Here is a 27,628-nt window from a genome sequence, read left to right as displayed (position 1 = left end):
AAGTCTGGAGTTTAGTCAACAGTAAGGTGCTGATGTTGGGTTCTCAGTACGAATAAATGTACCATTGTAATACAAACTGTTAATGATAGGAGACACTGGGTAGTGGGCATGCAGCAAGTCTCTGCACTATCTCTGTAACTTTTCTGTAAATACAAAATTATTCTGAAATAAAAAAATCTCTCAGAAATTGCCTCACATACTATAGAAGTACCAGAATAATTTTCAAGTTTCACATGTTTTTAATACTACCACAACTGCTTTGCCACGTTTGAGAGTAAAAATGATTGGCATACTCAGCCTTGACTTGCACAATAAATGTATACAGAAATAATATCCCCAACTGTTTTAGTGTGACGTTTCTACAACTGGGCTAAACCTCTGGAAAAGTTAAGGGAAGCATAAAGACCAGCACTGCAGATGGAATGCCAAAGGTCTGTTTGGTGGGAAATTATAGACAAATAAACAAAAAGATGGTCTTTCTTTATCCCCTGAGGCCTTTCTGGCATTGCCTCCCAAATTTAACCTGTCACAAGGCAGAGATTGTGAAGGTCTTGTCCAGCCCTAAGTCTTAGCTCCTGGAACAACTGTTTAGTGAAGACAGGACCTACAAGCCCAAGAAATAAATTATTTTTCTCTTGAGAAGTTATGAGTAAAGAAGGAACTTTATGAAAGATCTCAGAAATTTTAGCACTATATTTTAGATGTGACTATTATCTCACATAGTAAATAATGTATTATAATAGGTTTCTTAGATAATCTCTCATTTTAACATGGTTTCTAAAACATGTCTCTTTACAAGACAAATTCAATGTCTTAGAACCCTCTGAGGAAGGGTAAAGTGGTTCTTTAAATTTCTGATTTTAGCAATTAAACAAATCTTACCACATAATCATGCAATTTAATTTTATGTTTAAAAGAAACTCACCATAAATTCTTGCACATGAAAATTATAGAAACCACCCTCTTTTATTCCATCTATATAGCCCAGCTATTTGCAAGGGAAATATCTTACGCCTTTGTGGCCTCCAAAAACAAGGAGATTTGGCGCTTTATGTAAGGCTGCCTCAGGATGCTCCTCACAGAGGGTCTTTCTTCAGGCCTTTTGCTCAGCATTGTTCTTATCAGTTCTGCCAGCTCTGGGCTATAATCTTTCGGCATTGGTGGCAGCTACAAAGAGAAATAATACTGTAATTATGACTAATGGTCTTGTAAAGTAAATGAAGGTAAAAGTTTTCTAATAGTTATTTTAAGTCATTATACACATTAGCAGAAAATAACCACTGTATTGATTGGTCTACAGAAAGTGTACTGGTGTCCTGGTTATACTAGCAGGCTGTAAGATTATAAAACTATATCCTTCAAACCAGCAATCCCATTTGAGGACTCTCTCCTTCAGAAATAAGGGCTTGAGTACCGAAAGATTTACGTACTGGGATAGTCACTGCAGTATCGTGCTTGCGGTAGTAAACAACTGGAAACAACTTCAATGTCCATAACGGACTTGTGAACTAGACTATGGTACAGCCTTCTAATAAAATACCAGGCAGCCTCTTATAAAATGAGTACAGGTACTACCCTGGAAAGATGTCCCTCAGATATTAAGTCAAAAAAACAAGTTGTGTACCAATGTGTACAGTCTGCTTCCATTTCAGCTTACTTTTTTAAAGTATCTGTGTGTATAGGGTGCTAGAGTCATGTCTGTATAAGACAGGAAAAGAGAAGAAGGCCATGCATCAATTGTTAGCAATGGTTATCTCCGGAGGATAAAAATGGATAAGAGAGGAAAATTTCTCTCCTTTCTTTTTTTTAAAAGATTTTATTGGGGAAGGGAAACGGGACTTTATTGGGGAACAGTGTGTACTTCCAGGACTTTTTTTTTTTTCTGAGTCAAGTTGTTGTCCTTTCAATCTTAGTTGTGGAGGGTGCCATTTAGCTTCAAGTTGTTGTCCTTTCAGTCTAAGTTGTGGAGGGCGCAGCTTAGCTCCAGGTCCAGCTGCCGTTGCTAGTTGCAGGGAGCGCAGCCCACCATCCCTTGCGGGAGTCAAACCTGCAATCTTGTGGTTGAGAGAATGCGCTCCAACCAATCGAGCCATCTGGGAGCTCAGCGGCAGCTCAGCTCAAGGTGCCATGTTCAATCTTTAGTTGCAGGAGGCGCTGCCCACCATCCCTTGTAGGACTCGAGGAATTGAACTGGCAACCTTGTGGTTGAGAGCCCACTGGCTCATGTGGGAATTGAACCGGCAGCCTTCAGAGTTAGGAGCACAGAGCTCTAATCACCTGAGCCACCGGGCCGGCCCCTCTCTCCTTTCTTGTTTGATTCTTTAACTAATAGAATTATGGGCAAATTTTACTTTTTCTTTTTCAATATTTCTCAAATTAAAAAATTAAATGAAAGATCCCCGGTCAGAATGGCAGAGTAAATAAATGCTGTGCTTGCCTCCTGTCACAACCACATCAAAATTACAACTAAACTACAGAACAATCATCATTGAGAATTGCCTGGATTCTAACTGAACAGAAGTCCTACTTTAAGGACATACAGAACAAGCTACCTCAAGACTGGTAGGAGGGGCAGATGTGGAATGGGCTAGTCCCACACGCATGTGTGTGACTGTTAAAAATTGGGAAGGATATCTCAGTTGTGGAGATCCCTTCACACAGCCCCGGAGGAGCAAGTGGGTCCCAGCCACACACCAGGCTCCCCAGCCTAGGGTTCCAGTGCTGGGGAGAAAAGTCCCCATAACTTTTGGCTGTAAAAACCAGTGGAAATCGTGGCTGGGTGAGACAGAGGCAGCTGCAGTCCCAGGCACTCTTCTTAAAGGGCCCGTGCATGGACTTACTCGCTGATGGACTCACTTACTCTGAGCGCCAGTGATGGAGCAATAGCTAGAAAGACATGAGGGACATATGGCAGGTACTGAGTTGTCTGGTTTCAGGGCGAGGGCTAGACTGGCAGCTTTCTTCCAGACAGAAGTGCTACAAGAATCCATTGTTTCTCTGTTGAGCCCTCCCCAGCCCGGCATGGAAACACAGTCAGCTGCCATATCTGAATCACCATCAACCTGGCTAACACCATTCATCCACATCGCCCTGGTGATTCCCTGAGACCCCACCCCACCCAACTTCTGGAAACACTCAAGCCTCTTCCAGTGGCTTTTCCATACAAATGCCTATCTTGACGCATGCTGTGGAGTTTCCTAAAATCTCTCAAAGGTTCACAAAACCCAAACAAGCAATGGATGGTTGTGTGCAACTGCTCCAGCTTCCTGACCAAAAGGAACAAGCAGACTTATAACACCAAGCCCAATAATCTGAAGGCCCACAACACCTTCTGCTACAATGGGCTGATTCACTGCAAGATGGTGGGTGTGGAGCCAGCAGCCAATGGCAAAGGTGACGTGGTTGTCATAAAGCAGAGATCAAGCCAGCAAAAGCTGGCCACCTTCTATGTGTGGACCACCATCAACGAGAATGCCCAGACTACCTTCAGCAGCATCTGGCACATGATCCACAAGAACAAATACTGCTTGGACTTGTGCATGGCCACCATCTGCAGAGCCAGTGCCATTCTGTGTAGCCAGAAGTCTGTGACGTTGATGAGGAAGTGGGCTCACCCCACCAACAGCTCCTGAGCACCTCCCCCACAAAGCAATAAAGCATAAAGCGTCAGCTGACTTTCTCCAAAAAAGAAAAGAAAGAAAAGTAACATGTCCTAAATTAAGGAACAGAACAAATCTCCAAAAAAAGAACTAAACAAAATAGAGACAAGCAATCTATCCAATGCAGGGTTCAAAACTCTGGTTATAAGGATACTCAATGATCTCAGTGGGAACTTCAATAAAGAGATAGGAAACATAAAAATAGAGATAGAAAACATAAAAAAAGAACCAGTCAGAGATAAAGAATACAATAACTGAAATGAAGAATACATTAGAGAGAATCAAGAGTAGTTTTGATGAAGCAGAGAACTGAATCAATGATGTAGAAGGTAGCAGAATACACCTAATCAGAACTGCAAAAAGAACACCAAAAAATAAGGATAGTTTAAGGGGTCTCTGGGACAATATCAAGCCTATCAATATTTTCATCTTAGGGGTACAGAAGGAGAAGATAGAAAGCAAGCAACTGAAAACCTATTTAAAGAAATAATAATGGAAAACTTCCCTAACCTGGAGAAAGAAAGAGATATACAGGCCCAGGAAGCACAGAGAGTCCCAAACAAGATAAACCCAAAGAGGCCCACACTAAGACACATAATTAAAATGCCAAAGATTAAAGACAAAGAAAGAATCTTAAAGCAGCAAGAGAAAAGCAGTTAGTTACCTACAAGGGAGCTCTCATAAGACTGTCAGCTGATTTCTCAACAGAAACTATGCATCTCAGAAGGGATTGGCACAAAATATTCAAAGTGATAAAACGCAAGGACCTATAACCAAGATTATTCTACCCAACAAAGCTATCATTTAGAATCAAAAGAGACATAAAGAACTTCCCAGACAAGAAAAAGCTAAAGGAGTTCATTCACCACCAAACCAATACTAAAAGGAATCTTAAAGGGACTTAAGACAAAAAATAAAGAAAAAAAAAAGATAAAAGATAAAAAATATGAATAATAAAATGGCAATAAGTACATATCTATCAATAATTACCTTAAATGTAAATGGATTAAATGCTCCAATCAAAAGACATAGGGTGGCTGAATGGATAAGAACACAAGATCCTTACATATGCTGCCTACAAGAGACTCACTTCAGATCAAAAGACACACACAGACTGAAAGTGAAGGGAAGAAAAAAGATATTTTATGAAAATAGAAATGGAAAAAAAATAACTAGGTAGCAATAATTATACCAAACAAAATAAATATTAAAACAAAGGCTATAACAAAAACAAAGAAAGACCCAGTAATCCCACTTCCTGGTATTTATCTGAAGAAACCCAAAACGATAATTCAAGGAGACGTGGGCATCCATACATTCATTATACCATTGTTTATAATGGCCAAGATGTGGAGGCAGCCTGGATGCCCATCGATGGATGAATGGATAGAGGAGGTGGTACATATATACAGTGGAATATTGCTTGGCCATGGAATGCAATGGGTTCTTGCCATCTGCAGAGGCAGATAACCAGGAGAATATTATGCTGAGTAGAATATGCTAGATAGAGAAAGACACATGCAAAGTGATTTCGCTTATATGTAGAATATACAGAACAAAATAAACAAACAAAGCAGAAACAAACTCATAGATACAGAGAACATTTTGATGGTTGCCAGATGGGAGGGGGCCTGGGGGGTTGGGGAAGGTGAAAAAGGGGAAGGGATTAAGAAGTACAAACTGGTTCTTACAAAGTAGTCATGGGGTTGTAGAGTAAAGCATAGAGAATATAGTCAATAATATAGTAATAACTATGTATGGTGCCAGGTGGGTACTAGACTAGTTAGGGGGATTACTTTTTAAGTTATATAAATGTCTAACCACTATGCTATACACCTGAAATTATATAAAATAATAATGAATTTCAACTGTAATTGAAAAATTAAAAAAGGGGGGTTAAGGTGAAGGGAATAAGAGGTCCAAATTTTGAGGTATAAAACAATTACGTCATGGGGATATAATGTACAGCATAGGGAATATATAGTCAATAATATTGTCATAGCATGGCACAGTGTCAGGTGGTTACTGGACTTATCCTGTGATCACTTCTTTAGGTACATAAGTGTTGAATAACCATGTTGTACCCCTGAAACTAATATAATAATGTATGTTAGCTATATTTTAATAAGTTTTTTTTTTTAAATTAAATGAGCCTTGGTGTGATAATAAAATCAGTGGGTAATTTATAGCCTTAAACTTAATGGTACGTGGAAGCTTGACACTGCAGAAGGCAACTAGCCTCATGGAACTAACATATAAAGTTGGTCACTTGGCATCCGTATCATACACAATGCTTTCTGCAATTCTTAACTGGTTACTGGAGACTGTGATGATTATCAAAGGAGCAACGAGTTCCAACAGAGTGGACTCATTTTAAATGGGGCTCATTTAACCATAAGCTGCGTAGAAGAAGCTATCCATAGTATCTCAGGGCACCTGCATGTCCCGTGGCAACAGGTAGTGGATTTCAAAAAGCCAATTCCTCAGAGCTATTAAGCCACTTTTACAAATTAATATTAAGAAATGATCAATTCCTTCTCCTCTAGTTAAACCTTCCCCACAGAAAGGACCCACAATTCTTAACTATCCACCCAACATCATTGATTACTCACTTTTGCCAGTAGCTACTTACAAAGCTGTATTAAATTAACCTTGCTCCAAATATTAAACACAATTAGTTCCAGAATATACTTTACCTTTCCTTCAATAATCCGATAAACTAAAGAATTCATGTCTTTTGCATTGAAAGCATGCTTCAGGGTGGCCATTTCATAAACACAGCATCCCAGAGCCCAAACATCAGACTAGAAAAGAAAAAGTAAATGGTTATATGTCAGGATGCCTTATTTATATTTTTCCTCTTAAAAAAAGATAAGACATTTTCCTTAAACCAATTCACAGAGAATTCTTTGACTTTCAGTATTCTGATGGGCTTTGAAATTATGAATACTGTCCTAGAGGCAAGGTAAGCTGGTATACACAGCCCAATCCTACCTTATAGTTATAGGGTTTGTTTGAGAACAATTCAGGGCTCATGTAATAGGGTGTGCCAATGAGAGTGCTAGCCATATCACAGTGGTTCTCTAACACTCGGGCAATTCCTAGGTCACCCACTTTGATGATGTTTGTTCTTGTTAGGAAGACATTTTGAGTTTTCAGATCTCGGTGAAGGATGTGTTTTTCATGCAAATACTGAAAAGAGAAATAAAATTTCATTAAGGTGAATATACTTATCTACTTATTTATTCCTGACTTCTTACATATCGTCAATAATTACATGAGTTAAAGAACCTTAGTTACCTATCTATCAAAATATTGTTATTTTACAGTCTCTAAATAAAAAGTCTAATTTACAACTTTCCAAAGTAAAAAAAAAGTTCAATGCATTAATTTGCCCAGTAGCATTCACAATTGTTTCCTGGTGCCTTGACCATTATATCGTTTACTATTATATGCATCCAGTTAAAAAAAAACATGCTTACAAACTCCCACTGAAGGTAGAAAAACAACTTATACAAAGTCAGATGCAATTTCCTCTCAGACTCATAAAATCTGCCCAGATTTTATATATTTTCAAATATAACAAGATCACTTTTATTTAGAGAGAGTATCTTAGAATTTAAACGACAAGGTCAATTAATACTGGAGAAATCTGCCCAGTTCCAGAGTGGTATTTCATAAACAGTCTCACTTTTGAATATGTGTGTATTAAAACACAAACATGTTTTGCATTTCCACTCACTCTGCCACAGGGTTAAAGCCCCACAGTTTAGGCATATAATTAGCCCAACCATCTTTCAGTATGACACAGCTGACCAGCTGGTAACAAACATGGTCATTCCTTGCTCTTTGACAACTCAGGGCACTTAAAATGGACTTTGCTATAAACATTAAATGAATAGAGCACTGGCTTCCCCTCCAATTAGACATGAAATCCATGCCTACTTCAATATGGATATCACTCATTCAGAAACATTCCAATGCTGCAACACGAGCAACTGGGTCCACTTCAAAAAACATGCATTTTTTGCATGCACGCATTTGGGGAAGAATTTTCCTAAAATACACCTGTTATCCCCGTCCCCTTGGAGCAAGTGGGATGCTGTGAATCTGGACAGTACCTGCAGAGCCATGGCGATCTGAACAAACCACTCCACTACCTGACTCTCAGGCAGAAGCTGCCCTTTCTGCTCCTTAAGCTTTCGGTACAGATCACCTCCTTCACAGAAGCCCATGACGATGTATAGCAGACCGTCCCCTCCCTCCCATGACTCCTTGTAGGTGACAATATTGGGGTGCTTCAGCTGAGACAACAGCTGGGCTTCCTGTTCAGCAGCTCGCCGCTCTCGGCTGGAGGCATTTCGGAGGTTCAATTTTTTGATAACATACTACAAAGAAAACACGTGTGTTTATAATGTGCAAATAAACATACAACTTTATAGGTTCAGAAGCATTTAAGGGTTCTCCTGAATGTCCTTAAAACCAATCTTCTGAAGCCTATTCAAGAACCTAGTCATTTTGTTATTCACAAAGCACAAAATTGAAAAAAACATTTGCTATCACTAACTTTTTATGTTAGACTTATAGCAGGCTGCGGTCACAAAAAATTTTTGCAGATAGAATGGGTCCATTGGTTGCATTAGATACTCAAAGGGATTGATAGCCCAATAACGTTATAAATCACTGATCCTCAACATACAAAATTATTCCCACTTAAAAAAAAATCAGTATTCTCTAGCACTTAAAACATCGCCCTCAATCAACTGAAAGATCATACAATTCATTATTCAACAAACACATACATAAATGTGCTTTGCAAAATGTAAACTACTGCTCAAATGTGAGGGGCTATTATTACAGCTAGACCCCACCCTCGACTCAAAAAATCCAGTGACCATCTCTCCCTCTTTGTCTACTGAATCAATCTCTGATGCCTGAGCTTCTGTTCCAGGCAGAGCAACCATCGCCTGAGACAAGGCAGAATAGGCGAGAGGGCCTTATACTTAGGTGGACATCTCCTCTAAGCTTCTCTGGGGCTCTGTTGTCTTGATATAATTATTAATAGCGTTTCCTTTCAGTTTCAAAATTGTCCCAGATTGTACAGTATGATCACCCTACTTATAAACCATAATAAAGAATTGGCTTGTTATCCTGAGGGTAATGGGATCAAGTGCTTTAAGCAAATGCGTGACATTAGATATAAGATTAAAACAGTCACCAAGACTGCAATGAAAGTGATGGATTGGAGAAGAGCAAGTCATGTGGCAGGGAAGACCAGTGAGAGGCCTTGACAATAGTTTACAATGATGTCCTGGATTGGGGTGGTACTGGTGGAGATGGAGAAGAGGTCTGTTGTCTCAGTGGACAGATGAATGGGGGTGGGGAGGAGTGGGGAGTCAAGAATGACTGCCCGGTGTCCAGCTTGGGCAACTGGCTGGTTGGTGGTGCTATTCACTGAAATGCGGCTCATGAGAGAAGGTGTGGCAGGAAGGTGATGAGTCGAGTTTTAAGTGAGTCAGGTGGTCTCCAGGTCAGACATATGGGGCGTCAGTCAAGGAGTAACACTTGCCAGGCACGGTGTTAGGTCCTGGGAATGCATGATCTCACAGGAGTGTGGAGAGTGGCGGAAAGTGGACAGATGAAGCCCACCAATTAACTCCAAAGGAGAACTGCAGGGTGTTCGTTCGGAGTGCATATTACAGGAAGGTCTGCCCTAGTCTTCGTGGTATGGGCCATTTGCCCTGAGGAAGTGGCACCCCACGTGGGTTCCCTTCAGACCACCCCTGGGGCCTCTCCTTTGGATGGTGCCCTCGGCGAACCCCTGCGTGCCCCCCGCCCCCTGTAGGGCCCAACTTCGCAGACCTGCCTGCCGTCCCGCCGGTGCCTCACGAGCGTCACCTCCCCGTAGCTGCCCCTGCCCACGACACGCAGGTAGCAGTAGGCGGCCAAGGGCATTTTCCCGGCGGCGGCCCACAGTCGGGATGCGGCGGCGGCGGCAGCAGCGGAAGGCAGCGCAGCAGGCCACAGCGGGAGGCCCCGCTCATGCCCCAGAGGCTGCGGCGCCCGCGGCGGCGAAGGCAGCCCGGCCCCGGCGCGAACGCGCAGGCCGAGCCCACAGCGACACCGCTGCCATAGCGATCCGGGCCAGCGCAGCCACGCGCATGCTCCGGCGGCCTGGGAGGATCCGCAGAGCGGAGGTACCCAGCGGCCGGAGCGCTTCCGCCTCCCCCGGAGGACCCGCCATAGAGCCGAGGCGCGGCAGCCAGAGCGGCCCCGCCGGGCCTGCGCGGACCCTCTAGCTCATCTCCACGGCCGGGGACTTCCGGGTTGCCCGGGACAATCAAGTCCGGGAAGCCCCTGCTTATTGAGCACTTGTTCTAAGCACACTGCAAGTATTGGTCATACATTGTACAAATATTTATTGGCCGCCTACTATGTGCCAGGCCGACAGAGTCCCAGCCCTCCTGGAGCTCACATTCTAATGGGGGTGGATGGTGGGGACAGACTCTAGTAACATTTTTTTCCCCTTTGTCACGTCTATCTATGCATTCAGCAATCCATCCTTATTTTTTATGCATTTCAAAGTAAAGTGGCTATGTCAGTATACTTCACGCCTAAACACTTAAGTTTATGTATTGAGAAGTGCAAAGAACTCTGATAAGGACTCCATCCTCCTGCACTAAGTGACTTGACCAAACTCTGGCATGGCTCCTGACACCTAAGGCAGTGTCCCCAGGAAGACCCCAGCCCCCCTTAAAAGACCTGCCCCTGAAAGTTCAGAGCTGCCAAAGAATTTATTGTTTGTTACAGCCAACACCTCCCTTTCCTAGAGCATTTACTAAAAAAAAAACACCTTAAACTGTAAAGCTTTCCTGTGTCCCTTTGAGGGGATAGCTATATATCTTCTACAACCCAGGAGTGTCTCTCAAGGACCTGAAATTCATGCCTTTGAAATGTAAGATTTCTTTTGCCCACATCCAAGAACGAATTTTTGCCCAGTTGGGGGCAATATCGCTCCTGCTGAGAATGCACAATGTGGAGCATACTATTACCCTGGAAAGTGAATTCATGCCCCCTTCTCAGTTAATCCCCAGCCACCTCCCAGAATCAAATATATTAATTTATTTAATCCCTACATCAACCCCGTGAGGCTGGTACTATTATCATCCTTATTTTACAGTTAAGGAAACTGAAAACAATATTCTTGAAGACTCAGGGCTTGCTCCCTCATAAACCTCCCTGTAGTCCCTTGGCCCCACCTGCCCCCAAGAAAGCTTCCTGGAAAATGACTCAAATTCCCTAGATGCTTTTCTCAGTCTTTATCCATCCCTCTTCCTCTCAGCAGGCTTTCCTCTTATTTCTGGGGAATCCTCTTATTTCTTGGTTTCTAGAACTTTCTTGGTTCTCTTGCTCCTCCTGTCCATTCCTGTTTTCTTTTGACTTCTCATGCTCCCCTCAGGCTTGAGGCTTCCCAAGGTTGTGTGCTCTGCCCTTTGCTTTTTACCTCCCCCAGCTTGCTCTTTGTCAAACCTATCACTCATTCCACAGACATTTCATGTGTGCCTGTCTGGTGCCCCCACTGTGGAAGCACAAAGTTTGGCCCTGTGGAGCTTACAGTCAAAGAGGGAGCTGGCCATTAATCAATGGAGCATACTAACAAGTTACCCTTGCTGTGCAGAAAGGTCTCTGGGCACAGCCTAGGCATCCAGGGGAGGTTGCCCCAAGCAATCATTGCTTGGGTTTACGTTTGAAGGAAACCCTTTACAGGCAGAAGGAGCCCCATATGCTAAGGCCCAATGGACTTGTTTTGTGACTCCACCTCCACACCTCAGTGTGAACTCCCTGAGCATTGAGCTGGGTCTGCCTGTTTTAACACCTCAAACTCAGCAGTTGGCATGAGGTGGCACCCAGCAGGTGTGAATGGATGGGAGTTGATAAATGAACGAGTGGGAAAATACCCACCTACATGTATCAGGGAAAAGTCTCTACGGTTGAAGCTGAGAGACCTAGATGGGCCATGGCTGGATGAGACGGAGAGGTCTCAGGATGTGTGTTAGCAGGACCTAGATGTGTGTTAGACAGGGAAAGGCCTAGAGCACATTGGCTTTTTTAAATAAAGACTCTGACTGCTGCCAGAGAATAGTCTGTGGGAATAGAGTGGAAGTGGGGGAAGCAGCCATCTAGGTAAGAGATGATGGTGGCTTAGACTCAGTGGTTCCTGGGGGCTTGGAGAGAAGTAAATGGATTAGAAAGATATTTTGAGGGTTGGAGGTGGGGGTAAGGGTGAGTGGTCTAGGGTAGAGAGGTATCCAGGATGCCACCCAGCTTTCTGGCTTGGATATCTGAATGGATGGTGGTGGCCTTCACTGGGGTAGACAACAAAAGGGTGAGAACCAGTGCTGGTGATGGGGAATACGAGGGTGAGAGAAAGGTTTGGACCTTTCACGAACTCAGTTTGGACATGTCGGATTGAGGGGCTCTGAGAAAATCCAGCAGGCAGCTGGCTGTGTGGGGGGAGTAGAGGGCAGGTCTGGGCCTATGTGCTGTCCTGTTGCGCCAACAGCACAGCCACCCACTCAGGCCCCCAGCTTCCATCCTCAGCAACCTCCGCTGCTTTCTGTCCACCCATCTCCTCACCTACCACATCCACAGGGTTAGTCCACCTGTCCTCTGACATGAGAACAATAAATAACAGTATCCATCTCTTGAGGGTAGTTGTGAGCAATAAATGAATTAGGACACAAAAGATGCTGAGAAGTGGGCCAAGCACTAGTCACTGTTGGCTCTCTCCATACTCTCTCTCCTTCCCAGGCCACACAAACATGTTTCCAGCACCTTTTACGGACCAGGCTTGGTCCATGAAAAGCCCAGGCTAGCCATCTCCCAGCAGCCTAGTCTTGACCTTGACACCCCCCTGCTCAAAAAGTATTTCCCACCCAAAAGAGTGGCCACTGTCAGAGTCCTGCACTAGCTGGTCTCAAACCACTTCCCACCCTCCTTCCCCACCCTCTCCTTCAGTTTCTGCTCCCATCACACAGATATCTGCACCTTCCCCAAGCATGCTTTTTCTCTCTCTCCCCTTCCCACTTCCTTCTTCCTGAGTGCTCTGTTTCCCAGGCACTTCCTCCAGGAGCCTTCTCCTAAACCCTGTGGGAGATGAGCTCCACATCTTCCAGATTTCTACCACTCCTTTATGTTCCTCTTTAGCTTCTGACCACTCCTGAGATTCATTGGGTTTCCTTCGACTTGTCTGACCCCTTTTCCCAGGCACCAGCTCACGGAACACAGTGGGGCATTCAAGTTTCATCACTGTGCTGTCCCAGTGCCTGGCTGGCACTGTGCCCAACCTACCAGGGGGCTCGGTCCGTACCAGTGCGGGAAAACAGCCGCATATGCACAGGGTCATGTTGATCCAGCTCATCTTTCACAAAGGCCAGAAAACAGGGCAGGAGGTCATCTGGCCTAGGGACAATAAACCCTTTCCCAGAAGCTGCTCTGTGAGACAAAGTCCATGACAAGCAAACAGAAATCAAAGAGGCCTCTGGGCCCCCTCACTGTATCAGGGTCACAGCAGTACATTGTACCCAGGGCCGTGGAGTGGATCGACCAGGGACCATGTCTGACCAAGGTTGCTGCAGCTTATGGGGGACAGGGAGGGTTTGGGCATACAGATTAAAAAATTGCAGGTACAAGAGGGGTCTCTTGGGTCATTGACTCTGCTTCTCCTTTCTTCCTGATAATGACCTCTGTCATTCCTGTCACTATGTGATAAGCTTGGCTTGGGAGTCTGAAAGATCTGGGTTTGCAAACCTTCTCTGTCAATTTGCTGGCCCCTTGCATCAGAGCTAGGGGCTGAGCCCCAGGACGACACAGAAGCCTCTCACAGGCTCAGATGCTGCCATCCCAGGAACATCCAGGGACACCATGAGGATAAAATTAGACAATATAGAGATTAGAGCAATGCATAGCACATAATCAGCCCTCTGTTATGAAAAGGTAGCTTTCATCTTCATCTGCCAGGTATCCCTGCCCAGGTGGAGGAACCATGGGGCTACTTCTGTTCTTCTTTCCAAGGTCCAGAGAGATAAAGCAACTGTCCCAAAGCATGGGTCACCCATTACGTATCCCCGGGACCACCCAGATTGCCTCTGGCAGAACTACTGTCAGAAACAGGGCATGGGCAGATACTTTCTAAGCCACGTTATCTTCCTCCCTGGCCAAAGTGTAACTGTCTGAAAAGTATGTTGGTACTTAAAGAATTTTGCAAGTAACACTTAACAGAGTTTAGAAATCCATTTTTAACTCTGGCTTCTTGACGCATGTCACCGCATCAATGGGACTGCCCTGTGCCAGACCAGGGATGGCATAAGCAGCCGGGGTCTTCACAATTCACATTGGTTGTGTGGAGTTCTAGACAGAGGGGCACAGTCTGAGTCTGGTCAGGAGTTTATATACCTGGGACTCCCCCCAGGGTTAAAGCTTTCACTGCCAATTTTTGATTCCCCAAATTGTAATATTTGCCTTTATCTTGTCTAATGTTTAATCCATGTTTATCCAACACTTTATTGATTAATGGTCTGAGTTAAGTGACAAGGCAGAGGGAGCCTTGAGACCATGGATGGTGCCATGAGGCTACGGGTGCTGCTGTGCGTGTCCCTCCTCACGCTACAGGCCATGCCTGCCCGGGGTTCACCCAAAAGGCCCAAAGGCAACGAGGTATGTGGGTAAACCCTCAGGGCAGAAACTAACAGCTGGGCCTGGATGAGGCCCTGAAGGGACACAGACCCTTACCCCAGGGGTTGGGGCCACCCCCACTCACCTTGACCAACTCTGACTGGTGAGGTGAGGCCAAGGGGAAGAAACTACGAGCTGCATCCCATTCCCATCCTTTAACAAATAGTCACACTTACATTGACCCTGGTTTGTTTTACAGAAGCGACAGGCTGTGGACACAGTGAGTGAGAGTCTCCGCAAAGGAGTCTGCGGTGGGCTATTAGTACAGCCTTGGTTTTCCTGCCCCCCTGGGGGTGTGCACCTCTGTTACTGCCCTGGGCAGAGGGACTCCCGTGTCCTGGAAATGGGGGCTCTCCCACTCTGACTGCACGGTCTCAGGCAGAGAGAAAGAATGGGTCCCCCTGGGAGGTCTGGTCTGTTCTTCAAGTACTCTTGTGTCCATCAGAGCCGGGTGCTGAGCCCCAATATAACATAAGGTCTCTCACTGGCTCAGAGGTCCCCAGCCCAGGCCACAGCGCCTTCACATCTCACTGTCAATGGTCTGATCGTCCGGAGTTTGAAAGTCAACTGCAAAGTCACCTCGCGCTTCGCCCACTATGTCATCACCAGCCAAGTGGTCAACACTGCCGACACAGCGAAGGAAGTGGCCTTTGATGTGGAGATCCCCAAGACAGCTTTCATCAGCGACTTTGCCATGTGTGTGTCCTGCCTGGCTCCCACACCCAGAACTAGCCATTCCCTAGACCCCGCCCAATACCACAGCTCAGAGTGGCCAGACAGTACAGACCATCTTCTCATTTCTCTAAGGGCCGCAGGCCATTTCAGCTTTGAAGGGAGGAAGAGTTATTTAGGTCTGTTCTGGACTCCTGTTGTGAGCCTCTGAATGTGTTTTCAGCCTAGGGTCTGAAGAACAAAGGCTGGTGTCTGAGGCTTCTTGCTGGACTGTGGCTGTGGCTGCCCACCTCACTGCCAAGGGGCCCCTGAGCAACTCTGTGGGCTGTGGGAGGCCCACAGGAGATACCCTCCCATGAGTGCTCACCTGGACAGGGCCTTCTCGGGGTCTGGGCTGGGAGCACCTTTAGTAAGAAGGACCCGTATGGTCAGGGAGGGGAACCTCCCCTGAGTACTTCTTCCCCCTGCAGCACAGCAAATGGAAAAGCATTCATCGGGAACATAAAGGACAAAGTGACTGCGTGGAAACAGTACCGGAAAGCAGCCATCTCAGGAGAGAATGCTGGCCTTGTCAGGTGAGTTCTGAGCTCTGCTGGCCCAATCTCTGAGGCTTCCCTCCCCAGCCAGGACAAATCTGATGACTGCAAGGTAGCCATAGGTGGAGAGCAGCCTCAGGCTAAGGGGAGGTGAGCAAAGTGCCCAAACCCAAGGTGCACTGGACAAGGCTGGTGCTGACTGGCCTGTCTGCCAGAATAGCCATCAGGGCAAGTGGGGCCCTGTCCTTTGGCCCTGACCCTGACCAGCTAGATAAGAGAGGGAAAGGTTTAAGGACACCTGGGAGCAGTACTAAAATAAGAGAAATTGATTCTGAGACTCATGCTTTAGGTGACAAGGAACCACATGTCACCATTTGTCTGTCTTGTTGCCTCTGGTGGCATGTCCAGGGCCTCGGGGAGAACAATGGAGCAATTCACTATCCGCCTCATCATTGGTCCCCGGAGCAAGGTCATGTTCCGGCTGACCTACGAGGAGGTGCTGAAGCGAATACTTACGCAGTACAACATTGTCATCAAAGTCAAGCCAAGGCAGCTGGTGCAGCATTTTGAGGTAGATTGAAGGTGACTGCACACCCAGGGGCGTGTTCTCAGGAGAAGGGCTCCTGCCTCTCTTGCTGTGGTTCCAAGCATTGGCTTGGTACCCATCGTGTGCCATCCCAGGCCTACACACGCAGGGAAGGGACTGACTCCTCAGGGTGGGTTCCAATGGGCTCTCTGTGGGCAGGGAGCTCCCTGAACCCTCCAACCTCCTTCTCTTCTCTGAGCATCAGCTTGCTCATCTGTTAAATGGGGGTTTCTGTGTGTCCCAGGATTGCCACAAGGATTACAAGAGATACTGAAAGTCCAGGTAGTTTGTAAACCAGAAAGTCCTGGGCAGCTTAAGGACTCTGGCACCTTAGTGATGGCCAAGTTGAGGGGTGCAGGCATCCATATCTTCATTTGGCCAATATTTTTGGAGTTCCTATGGCTTGCCAGGCCCTTTGCTGAGGGCTGGGTGAGTCCTGCACACAGTAGGCGGCCAGGACACATGTGGGCTCTTGGCTGAGACTTGATGACAGCCCAAATGTGAGCCTAAGTGCAGGAATCGCTTCAATGACGCAGATCGACGTGGACATCTTTGAGCCCCAGGGGATCAGCAAGCTGGATGCCCAGATGTCCTTCCTCTCCAAGGAACAGGCGACCCAACTTATCAAGAAGTCATTCTCAGGCAAAGAGGTGCGTGGGATGGTTGGGGTGCGGGAGTTCTCGATCTGGCTCAATCCTTATGGAGTGTCCAAGCTTGGCATGGGAACCAGGCAGGGGCTGCAGGCTTCCCTATGGGTGAGAGAGGCAGGCGATTCATGGTTGATATCCCAGGGGAACTTGGCACTCCTGGTTCTCACAGCAACTTAGCAAAAGCCTACATGCTGAGGTTGGGGAAGGCGCTCACACTGGCTGCGTGGTCTGGAGTGAGTTGCTGGCTTTCTTGAACCTCAATTTCTCACACCCATAGGAAGCATTCAAAGCATATGAGCAAAGGCCAGATGCTATTGAAGTTAGGATTCCAAGCTCCAGTGTGCTTGGAAACATCATTAAGTTTGGAAAGTCCTTTGGCCTACCCAGCCACTTGCCACTTATCACTGGCCACCCATTTACAGGAATCCCAGAAGCGCCCTGCTTGCTTCCTCCCCAGACCCTGGAGGAGTATGGCATATGGGTGGGTGATACCCAGCTAGTGCCCTGCTTCCTAACTCACCCTTAACTGGAGCTAGGAGCAAACCCTTTAGTGCTCACCTACCTTTGGTAGTGACTCTATAACAATTCATTTAAAAGAAATGTTTCTTACAGTTTTGGAATGGTTCCTTTTAAACAAAATATGACACCGCCGCGTGTTAGCAAACATGCTTGCATTCAGTAGCAGACCAAGGGGATGGTTCTTTGTCTTCCTATCAATTCTTTTCAAGTTTTTTTTCTTTTTTTATAAGCATGTCTTACTTTTATAACAAACAAAAACTAAAACAGTCTTTAAAGAAAACTTGGAAAGCACAGAAGTATAGAAAAGTACCGAGTAAAACCCGCTCCTCATTTCCCTGAGCACGCACACCAGGTCAGTCCAGACTTCAGCTGCCACTCTGGGTCTTTCTTTCCAGTGTCTGCTCTTTATCCTGGTGGATTCTATTTTCCAGCATAGTGTGGTTGTCTTGCTTTTTTACTCCACAGTTTGAGTTGACAGATGTTCTCATATTGCTATTATTTTGTTTTCATTTTGTACCCGAAGTGGTGATGCTTATTGTACCATGTTTCCCCCAAACTAAGACCGGGTCTTATATTAATTTTTGCTCCAGAAGACGCATTAGGGCTTATGTGCAGGGGGTGTCATCCTGAAAAATCATGCTAGGGCTTATTTTCTGGTTAAGTCTTATTTTCGGGGAAACACGGTAGAAAATCCCAGTGATTCAGGAGCATAGAAGCAAAGAAACAGGTCTTCTCTCCTACCACCTACAGGCGTGTACTCAGCAGCAGTGTGAGGGGCCCACCTGACTCATTTCTGTGCCTGTGCAACACACACACACACACACACACACACACCCCTTATGTTGTCTTTGCAAACATCCTATTTGCAGCTGCACAACCCAGTAATGAATGCCTCATGTCTTTGATGGTTCCAGGGTCATGTGCTTTTCCGCCCTACCGTGGGTCAGCAGCAATCCTGTCCCACATGCTCCACTACCTTGCTGAATGGGGACTTCAAGGTGACCTATGATGTCAAACGCGAAAAGCCCTGTGACCTCCTGGTGAGCTGGAAGCTTCAGGCCCAAGACCCAAAGGATGGGTGGGGGTGCTTGTGAGAGTCCTCACTGGTTCTTTTGTATTTTAGGTCTCTGGTAACCACTTTGCCCACTTCTTTGCACCCCAAAACTTGACTAATCTAAACAAGAACCTGGTTTTTGTGATTGACGTCAGTACCTCCATGGAAGGCCAGAAAGTGAAGCAGGTAAACCGTGCCTTTAACAGTTCACCTAACGGAAGCTTCTTCGGTCCCATCACCCACACAGTATTGGTTTGTCACCAGAGTCTAGGTTTGGGATTTCTCCCTCTTCCTCATCCACCCCCAGGCCCTGCGGGAACACCTCTAATGCACCGCCTGGCCAGCCCCTCCTGCTTGTCCTCCATGTCCCCCTGCCCTGTGGATCTCTGAAATGGGTATCTGGAGCTGACAGAAGGCTCTGTGCTGGGGCTCTGTCCCTCCACTGACTGTCCTGTCTGTCCTTACAGACCAAGGAGGCGCTCCTTAAAATCCTGGGGGACATGCGGCCAGGGGACTACTTTGACCTGGTCCTCTTTGGGACTGGAGTGCAATCGTGGAGGGGCTCGCTGGTGCAGGCATCTCCCGCCAATGTGCTAGCGGCTCAGGACTTCATTCGGCGCTTCTCCCTGGCTGGGGGTAAGGGCGGGCATCTCGGGCCACCTTGCTGCTGCTGCTGTCCTCTCAGAATGAAGGCATACACGGGTCTTCTTTCTCTCCTCTGCAGCCACCAACATGAATGGAGGTTTGCTCCAGGGAATTGAGATCTTAAACAAAGCTCGGGAAAGTGTCCCAGGAGTCAGCAACCATGCCCCAATTCTTATCATGTTGACAGATGGCGAGCCGACAGAGGGTAAGCACCTGGAGAGATACCTCGGAAGGTACTCTTCTCTTCATTACTGAAGGCATTCAAGCTGCACTTGGAAACCTAACCACTGGGGGAGGGAGGTGAAAGGTTTAGGATGAAGGCAAGCACTGATCTAAAAACAGCGTTTAGACTGTAACGTCTGCATGGGCTCCAAGGCATACTTCTGTCCTGAGCTGGGGAATTGGGGACATTTCTGCCTGCCAAGGAGGATGGGCAGGATTCTTGGTTGAGTTTAATGAACTGGGTATTCAGCACTGTCTGTGTGCCAAGCACAGGACTAGGGACCAAGAAGAGGTACCAAGAGAACAAGACATGTCTATCCTTAAGGAGGCCAGGGCCCATGGGAGAGGCAGATGCAGGAGCAGAAGCTCTGTTGGGTACCCTGAAAGAACAGGGTGCCAGGAGGCTGCAGGACCACGGACAAGGGTCACCTGGCCCAGGAAAGGTCCCAGAAATCTTCCTGGAGGAGGTGACCCTTGAGCTCAGTCTCAAAGGAGGAGAGGAAAAGCAGGAAGAGATCCCTGGAAGAGGGGGCAGCTTGAGCCTGCAAGTGCAGCATAGGTGAAACAAGGGTGGACAGGTCAGCAGGGCCTTGCAAGCCACAGCAAGGAGCCATGAGAGGCTTTAGAGCAGAATCAGATCTTCTTGTGCCGGACCCATATACGTGGGCAAGGCTTGTGAGAGGTTAGCAACTGTTGCAAAGCCTCCTGCGGGCCCAGGTGAGCCAGCAGGAGGCATTGCCTCAAGATGTCGGTGGGGACTGGAGATGGACTAAGACGGGATGCGTGGCTCCCAGGGAGTGTGCCTCAAAATCCCCCCATGCTCCACATGCCCGTGAGCTGGGATCCAGTCACTGCCTGGGTATGTGGCTGCAGGAGTGACGGACTATTACCAAATCCTCAAGAACGTCCGCAATGCCATCGGGGGCAAGTTCCCGCTCTACAACTTGGGCTTTGGCCAGGATGTGAACTTGAACTTCCTGGAAATCATGTCCATGGAGAACAATGGACGGGCCCAGAGAATCTACCAGGACAACGACGCCACCCAGCAGCTGCAGGTCTTCTCCTCGCCCACCCTACCCTATCTCCCAATGCACCACCAACAGCAGCCCGTGAGACGCCCTGCCTTGAGCCATTTGCCCATCAGCCTAGAGTAGCAGATAAAGCTTTGGCATGGGCTCGAATTAGCTGCATGACCTCAAGCCAGTTCCTTAACATTTCTGAGCCTATGATTCTTTCTAGAAAGTGTGGATCCCAACAGCCCCCTTTGTGACTGGGTTTCCCATTGGGTGCTCTGGGTGACCTATAAGTTCTGAGGCCGCACCCCCCACCCCTGCAGGGTTTTTATGACCAGGTAGCCAACCCCCTGCTGGTGGACGTGGACTTGCAATACCCCCAGGACACAGTCTCGGCCCTGACCCAGCACAGCCATAAACAGCACTACGCAGGCTCGGAAATCGTGGTGGCCGGGCGCATCGCTGACAACAAACGGAGCAATTTCAAGGCTGACGTGCAGGCCCATGGGGTAAGTTGTGGGCTGAGGACAGTGCAGAGGCTGGGCAGCACCCAGCGGCTCCAAACCCACACTGTTCCCCACCCCTGCCTCCCCCAGGGGGCCTCTCTTTCCCCCAGACGAGTGCCCCCACCAGTGCATGTGCCACACTCCCCCCCCAGGCCTGAACATTCCTCCACGCAGGTATCCCAGGCTGGAATGGGGCCAACGTGGCCTTGATCATTTGTAGTCCCTTGGCCCAAAACGGGCCACGTGCTACCTCTCACATCATTCCCTCAAGGCATGAGAGAGCAAGAGGCCAGCCTCTTCTTTCTCACTTGATAAGCATTTCCTGAGCACCTACTGTGCACCTGGCTTTGAGCCAGTGTAGTGCATGTGTGCAGGTGCACAGTGGGAGTCAGGGTGTCTGACCCCCAGACCCTGCCCTGCTCGGTGTGGACTCGAGCCCCACAGTGTGGTTGAGGGTGCAGAACTCAGGCTTGGAGTGGGGAGAGCTGAGCTGGACCCCAGCTCCACTCTGACCAGCTGGGTGACCTTCGGCAAATGGGTCCGGCTCCGCAGGCCTCAATTTCCTTTTCTATATCACAGGGTAACATTGCATTGGAGAATTCTGTGGAGTAAATGGCATAACCCACATAATTTGCTTTCGCAGTACATGGACGCCCTTAGGAAATGGCGCCCCTTGTTGTGGCTGTGGAGATAAGGCACAGCCATGTACTGCGGCAGGTTGAATGGCTCAGCCCGCCAGGGTCACGGTGGGCGTTTGGAGGAGCAGGGCGTGCTGGAAACAGCTCCATGGCTGAAACAACTGGGTGCTTGTTGGCATTCCTCAGAGACAGCAATTCCACGAGGGCAGAGCCTGCTTGTGGGGCGGGCTCTTGGGATGCCTGGGGCCTAGGCCAGCTTGGCTCACAGAGGATGCTTAGCAAGCTTTTGTGGAAAGAATGGATGTATGGGGATGAGGAGAGCAGGCTTCGGAAAGGGGGGTTTGCTGAGAAGGAAGCTGCAGAGACCAGACAAGAGTGGGTCCCCTTGGAGCCTCAAGCACCAGCCAGCAGTTGTGTTCCTAACGGCTCACCGCCTCTCTCTATCACAACCCTCAGGACAGACAAGAATTCAAGATAACCTGCCTGGTTGATGAAGAAGAGATGAAGAAACTGCTCCAAGAGCGGGGCCACATGCTGGAGAACCACGTCGAACGCCTCTGGGCCTACCTCACCATCCAGGAGCTGCTGGCCAAGAGGTATGACCCCTGCAGCTGCCTGGTGGGCACCCTCCACCCAAAGGCCTTTGGACTGACAAGGTGTACAGAGAAGAGGTGGTTCTGGGCCTTTGAGGTTGTGAGCAGGTCAGATTTACTGCCCTTCTGCTTTGCTCACTGAGTTAATATCAACCAGTCAGTCAATAATGTGGGCAGGGTCCTGGGGGCCACAGGCAGCCCCCTCTTTGTCCCCACTGAGCTGCTGCAGAGGAGGCTGTCCTTTACTGTGGGGCTGCCGTGTCCAGACACACTCATTTAATCCTCACAACGTGCAGGGGAAACTTCCTCATTATCCCCACTGAATAGATGAGCAAGCAAACTGAGGCTCAGAGAGGTGAGACCACGTGCACTGAATCTCATAGCTGATAAATTCTCTGCATATTTCCGAGGCACATCCCCCAACCATGTCAAGTCTCCAGGTTTTCTGTGTAGGAGGTCTTTAAGTCATGAGGTCCTTGAAGAACAGACACTGAATGGGGAACTGCAGGTGCTCATCACCTGTTTGATGAATGAGTGAACAAATGACTGAAAGGACAAGGGAGTGCAAGTCCATTGCCCAAGCTGCAGGGCTGAGAGCAGGTGTCTGTCTCATAGGATGAAGATGGACGGGGAGGAGAAAGCCAAGCTGTCGGCCAAGATCCTGCAGATGTCACTGGCCTATCAGTTTGTGACCCCTCTAACCTCCATGACCATGAGGGGCATGCCGGATGAGGACGGTCTGGAGCCCATCATTGACAAGCCAGAGGAGGGTATGGGCCCCACAGAAGGGGAGGCTGTGGGCCTTGGGGAGGATTCTGAAGGCCAAAAACCTCCTGGGCTTTAATTCTCTTCCCTTTCTCTCTCCCTTCCAGATTCTCTGCCCTTGGGTGAGTTTTAAAATCATATTGGTTTTCTCGAGGGGTTTCCGGTGGCTGGGCAAGTGGCATTTGCTCCAGCGCCCAGGCACTCAGTTCCCCACCCCCACAGCTCCCTGCCTCCAGCCCTTCATGGTTTCTTCTTCCCTGAAATGCCCTTGCCCACTTCACCACAGACTAGCAGCTCCCTCTTGTGTGCATGGGGACCCTTGCACAGCCAGAACCACCCCCCCAGCCCCCGCCTGCCTCTATTGGGGCCCCTGTGTGAGCATGTGTCTGTGAGGAGACCTGAGCCCCTGGGGAGAGCTGATTGGCCTCTGGGCCCTGGGTGCACTTGGGGAATGAGGTGTACGTGGGGTGGCAACCGTGACACTGTCCTCTATTGTTGTCCTGTACAGAGATGCTGGGATCGAGAAGGTGTAAGTGGCAGCCACCTTGATGACGCAGATCTCTACCTCTCTCCTCCAGACGTTACAGTCTCTCAGGCTGTCCATTCAGTCCTGAACAAAGCCCCTAGGTTTTGCCTGATGAGGAAACAACAGCCCAAGGCTTCCTTCCTCTGCTCCAGCTCTCCTCAAGGCCTCTCACTGGGAATTCTCAGACAGTACCCCTGATGTGGGCCTGGCCTCCCCCACCCTTATGCCACCAGCCCCACCAGGTCCCCATGGAAGGAAGCAGAGAGGGTCAGCCCAAACTTCTCTTCACATCTCCTGAGAGTCATCAAGGGCTCTGTGTCCACTTCTGCTCCTGTGGCCTCAGGGTTGGGAGGGGTCTCAGAAAAAGAGCCAGCAGCTTCAGGGAAGCCCAGCTGCCTTCCTTCTAAATACCATTCACTCTCACCGGTCAGCATTTGTGCTGCCAGCCGAGCAGCAGCCTTCTCCAACTGACCCCAGATCCGGTGTCCAGAAGTTTCCAACCATAGTAACTGGTGGTGAGTCCTTGGGAGGGTCTGAGGGACACCCCTGCCTGCTGGAACCCTTGCCCGTGGCTGGCTCCATTTGCTCAATACCCAATCTAATGAACTCCATGCTGTGCCCCCAGTGGACACTGACCCCCACTTCATCATCCATGTGCCCCAGAAGGAGGACACCTTGTGCTTCAACATCAATGAAGAACCTGGGGTGGTCCTGAGCCTGGTGCAGGATCCCAACACAGGTACAGTGACATCACTCCCTCTGCCAGACAGGCCAGGGCTGGGCGCCTCTGCTCTCCACACCCAGCTGTGGACAGGACAGTGGCCATGGCCTCCACTTCCTACCCTTAGTGTACCTGTCACCTGGCTCACCTCAACTTGCCTCCTTCTTGCCCCATCTACCTGTCTGGGCCCTATATAGGGCCTGCTTCATGGGCAGGTGACCCAGGCAGGCACTCAGGACCCAAGATTTAGAAGGGCCCCAGGCTCGGTTTAATGCTCTCTTCTTGCTGTCTTGAAATTCTGTACAATTTTTAAACATGGAGCCTCTCATTTCCCTGTATGCAGCCATCCTGCTGACTTTTCCCTCAGCGTAGGTGAGGGGGCCTCGGAGCCCATCTCCCCGGCAGTGCTCGAATGATGGGAATGACTCCCTCTATCTCTCAGTCACTTCTCCCATTCTCCCAGTCCAGTCGGTCCATCTGTAAATGTTTGCTGAGCACCGACCAGGGCCCGGGGACTCAGTGGGAACTGAGACAAAGGCCCCGGGAGTTTAGGGAAAGGAGACCAACACGTGAACAAATTCTTAGATGACAATTTCAAAGCATGAGACCTGCTGTGTTAGGTTAATGATGAAGGCGAGGGGGATTTTTGGCTGCTCAGGTCAGGAGGCCTCACAAATGTGTCTGCAGCACCTGCTGTGATCTGCCCCTGGGTCAGGGACTGGGGCCACAGAGAACGGACAGGCCAAGTCCTGTAAGACCTCCTTCAGGGCCCAGACCAGAGAGCTGAGTACTGGATAGTTAGTGTGGAGCGGGGAGGGGAAGGAGGTGGTGTGTGTGCAGCCGGTACCAATCCTAAAGGTTCTCCTCGGGAGGTAAGACCCTCAAAAATGGCGTGGCAGGGGTGGGGTGTGGGGGTCTCCCAGAAAGGAGGCATGAGCTAAGGCAGGCTGGGTGAGGGTCTCACAAGAGCCGGCCCCTCCCTGACCTGGATGGCTCCTCGCCTCACTGCAGGTTTCTCGGTGAATGGGCAGCTCATTGGCAACAAGGCCAGGAGCCCCGGGCAGCATGAGGGCACGTACTTCGGGCGGCTAGGGATCGCAAACCCTGTGACAGGCTTTCAGCTGGAAGTGACTCCGCAGAACATCACACTGAACCCTGGCTCAGGAGGGCCCGTGTTCTCCTGGAGAGACCAGGCATCCCTGCGGCAGGACGAGTAATGGGGCTGGGCTTGGGGCCTGGGCAGGGAGGCAGGGGACCAAGGCGGAAGCCCCAGAGCCACGCTGCTGCCTGAGCCTGCCAGGCCCTTGTTGTCCCCTGAGCGGTGTCCGTGAATGACGTTCACGTGGCTTCTGTGTGGGTCGTGCAGACATGTAGATCCTGTGGATCCCCCATCCCCATTTCCTTTGGTTTCTGGACATGTGTTCTGGACCCAGCTGCCTAGATGCCTATGCTCCCATGGCGTCTTCACCCTGCACTCCACACCCATCTCCACCAAATGACGCCGGCCCATCCCCTCAGGCTCAGCACAAAGGCCACCTCTTCTGTGAAGTCCTCCTCCTAGTCTCTTTCTCTGCTGAACGTCTCTGGGCTTCTCTTTCAACACCTGTCTTAGTATGCCTTGTCCCATGTTTGTTCCTTCATTCACTCCTGCATTCATTCAACAAATTCTGCTGGGCACCAGAGCCCAATGTTGGGCAGCAGAGCTATAGGAAGACGTAGGCAGAGTCTGGTGTGGAGGACATAGGTGATGAGCAGGAGTCAAAGAACACAGACTCTGATATTAGACAGGCTGGAGGCCAAGCTGTGTGACCTTAGGCAAGTTATTTAACCTCTCTGAGCCTTAGTCCTCACAGGAGCAGAGTGATACTTGAATGATGCAGTTCGCATGGAGGGCTTGGCATAGGGACTAGTATATTGTAAGGGCCCCATATACAATAGCAACATGTGAGAAGAAGTGTGGAACAGGTAACACCCAACCATCTGGGGGTGAGGGTGGGGGGCGTCATAAGAGCTGGGTCCCAGAGACAAGTGTGGTGGGATGGAGAGGGTGCAGTGCAGCCACACCTGTGCTCATGGCCTCCTGGACCTGCAGGGTGGTGGTGACCATCAACAGGAAGAGGAACCTGGTGGTGTCCGTGGAGGACGGGGGCACCTTTGAGATCGTTCTGCACCGAGTGTGGAAGGGGAGTGCCATCCCCCAGGACTTCCTGGGCTTCTACGTGTTGGATAGTCACAGGATGTCGGCGCGGACACATGGGCTGCTGGGTAAGGTTGATGAGGCAGGCAGAGCGGTGGGCTGTGGGGGGTGAAGCCAGTGGACTGGTCAGCTCTGCAGCTGGGTGGCAGGACAGCCCTCCTCCAACATGGCCTCCAAGGCTCAGCGCTCCAAAGAGAGCTTGTGTGGTGAGGGTCTGGTCCCTCTAAAAGGCCGTGATCAAACACACAGTGAAACTAAAGTGTCGGTAAGCCTGGGAGTGATAGGGGAGAGGCCCAATGAACAGACACAAAGGTCCAGTGTGCTCCCAGAGACCTCCTGGGTGGGATGGGTCATCAGCCACACTGCTTTCCTTGTGGCTTTGCTGTAGACACTGCTCTCTATGGGCCCCTACCCGTTAAACTTCTCTCCCAGACAGATTCGTCTGGCATTGGTCCAAAAAGACAGGAGGTACAACCACCTGACACTACCTGCTTCTCTACAGCAGATGAACTAAAAGAGCGGGTTTGATACCAAAATTTATCAGAAAGAGTCAAGCCCTTAAAACAAACAAACAAACAACAACAACAAAGACAAAAAACAGTTCAAGCCACTCTCTAAACCTGCAGGGGGCACCCACTGAGCAAAGCACGAGCAAGTCTCCCTGATGATAATTGCTGCCTCCCGTGTGCCTTTCCAGGACAATTCTTTCACCCTTTTGATTATAAAGTGTCTGACCTCCGCCCGGGCTCAGGCCCCACACAGACAGATGCCACAATGGTGGTGAAGAACCACCAGCTGACGGTCACCAGGTGGGTGGGCTGCCCTGCCAGCATCTCTGTCCTTGCTGTTGCCTATTGTTTGTCCAGGCCTTCCTCCAGGTGTCACATGGGTGGGGTAGGCTTCCTGGGAAGCCCTGCTGGCTCCAAAAGGTGGCCCCAGCTAACTTCTCTCTCCCCAGAGGCTTGCAAAAAGACTACAGCAATGACCCCCGGCATGGGACCGAGGTGACCTGCTGGTTCGTCCACAACAATGGGGCCGGGCTGATCGATGGCATTCACACGGACTATATTGTCCCTGACATCTTCTGATCCCCCTGCCAGCACACCTGTCCTGCCTTGGGACATGGCAGAGGAGGAGGACAGCATCCTGACCTGGGGCCCAGACCACACCTCCCCGTCCAACCTGGTCCCGTGTCAAAGCACCAATGACTTTCATTAAAGAGAGGCTATGCCAAGCCCAGCCTGGCTGCTCTTTGGGAGGGTGGATGGCAGGGAGGCAACCCAAGATGCTGCCCCTCAGAGGGCTCAGGAATCTCAGCAGGCCTGGAGGCCTGGAGGAACCCCCACCAATTCTCCCCCACCGCACCGTGTGCTCATGGGGCCACTGCCTGGC

The 27,628-nt window shown here is 49.1% G+C and overlaps 2 protein-coding genes across 4 annotated transcripts in view; one reads left to right on the top strand and one right to left on the bottom strand.

Annotated features, from left to right (window-relative positions):
* NEK4 (NIMA related kinase 4) overlaps nucleotides 1-9,829 on the bottom strand; it is a 31,399-nt gene extending 21,570 nt beyond the window's left edge. Inside the window, exons 1-5 of one of the 3 annotated variants that reach the window (XM_081073367.1) lie at nucleotides 9,522-9,828; nucleotides 7,781-8,047; nucleotides 6,654-6,851; nucleotides 6,356-6,463; nucleotides 1,013-1,167 (exon numbers count right to left, since the gene is read on the bottom strand). In XM_081073367.1, coding sequence (XP_080929493.1) covers nucleotides 1,013-1,167; nucleotides 6,356-6,463; nucleotides 6,654-6,851; nucleotides 7,781-8,047; nucleotides 9,522-9,614 — 821 coding nt within the window. In that variant the 5' untranslated portion in view covers nucleotides 9,615-9,828. Of the gene's footprint in view, nucleotides 1-1,012; nucleotides 1,168-6,355; nucleotides 6,464-6,653; nucleotides 6,852-7,780; nucleotides 8,048-9,521 lie in introns of all 3 variants that reach the window. The other 2 variants (XM_081073369.1, XM_081073368.1) reach the window with 2 other exon arrangements.
* Nucleotides 9,830-14,273: 4,444 nt separating this feature from the next.
* ITIH1 (inter-alpha-trypsin inhibitor heavy chain 1) lies at nucleotides 14,274-27,324 on the top strand (the record flags this gene model as incomplete). The annotated part of the gene is made up of 20 exons (XM_081071817.1): nucleotides 14,274-14,375; nucleotides 14,593-14,613; nucleotides 14,887-15,089; nucleotides 15,536-15,640; nucleotides 16,010-16,172; nucleotides 16,724-16,837; nucleotides 18,271-18,396; nucleotides 18,480-18,596; nucleotides 18,878-19,046; nucleotides 19,135-19,260; nucleotides 20,151-20,332; nucleotides 20,614-20,799; nucleotides 21,891-22,030; nucleotides 22,643-22,797; nucleotides 23,711-23,833; nucleotides 23,944-24,057; nucleotides 25,051-25,252; nucleotides 26,132-26,304; nucleotides 26,934-27,045; nucleotides 27,195-27,324. 20 exons carry the CDS (start codon nucleotides 14,274-14,276, stop codon nucleotides 27,322-27,324), a joined length of 2,763 nt encoding a protein of 920 aa, XP_080927943.1.
* Nucleotides 27,325-27,628: the final 304 nt, after the last annotated feature.

Source organism: Rhinolophus hipposideros (assembly GCF_964194185.1).
Source record: "Rhinolophus hipposideros genome assembly, chromosome: 14".
Classification (NCBI taxonomy): Eukaryota; Metazoa; Chordata; class Mammalia; order Chiroptera; family Rhinolophidae; genus Rhinolophus; species Rhinolophus hipposideros.
Note: the sequence above shows the minus strand (reverse complement) of the source record. Positions and strands in the feature narration are given on the sequence as shown.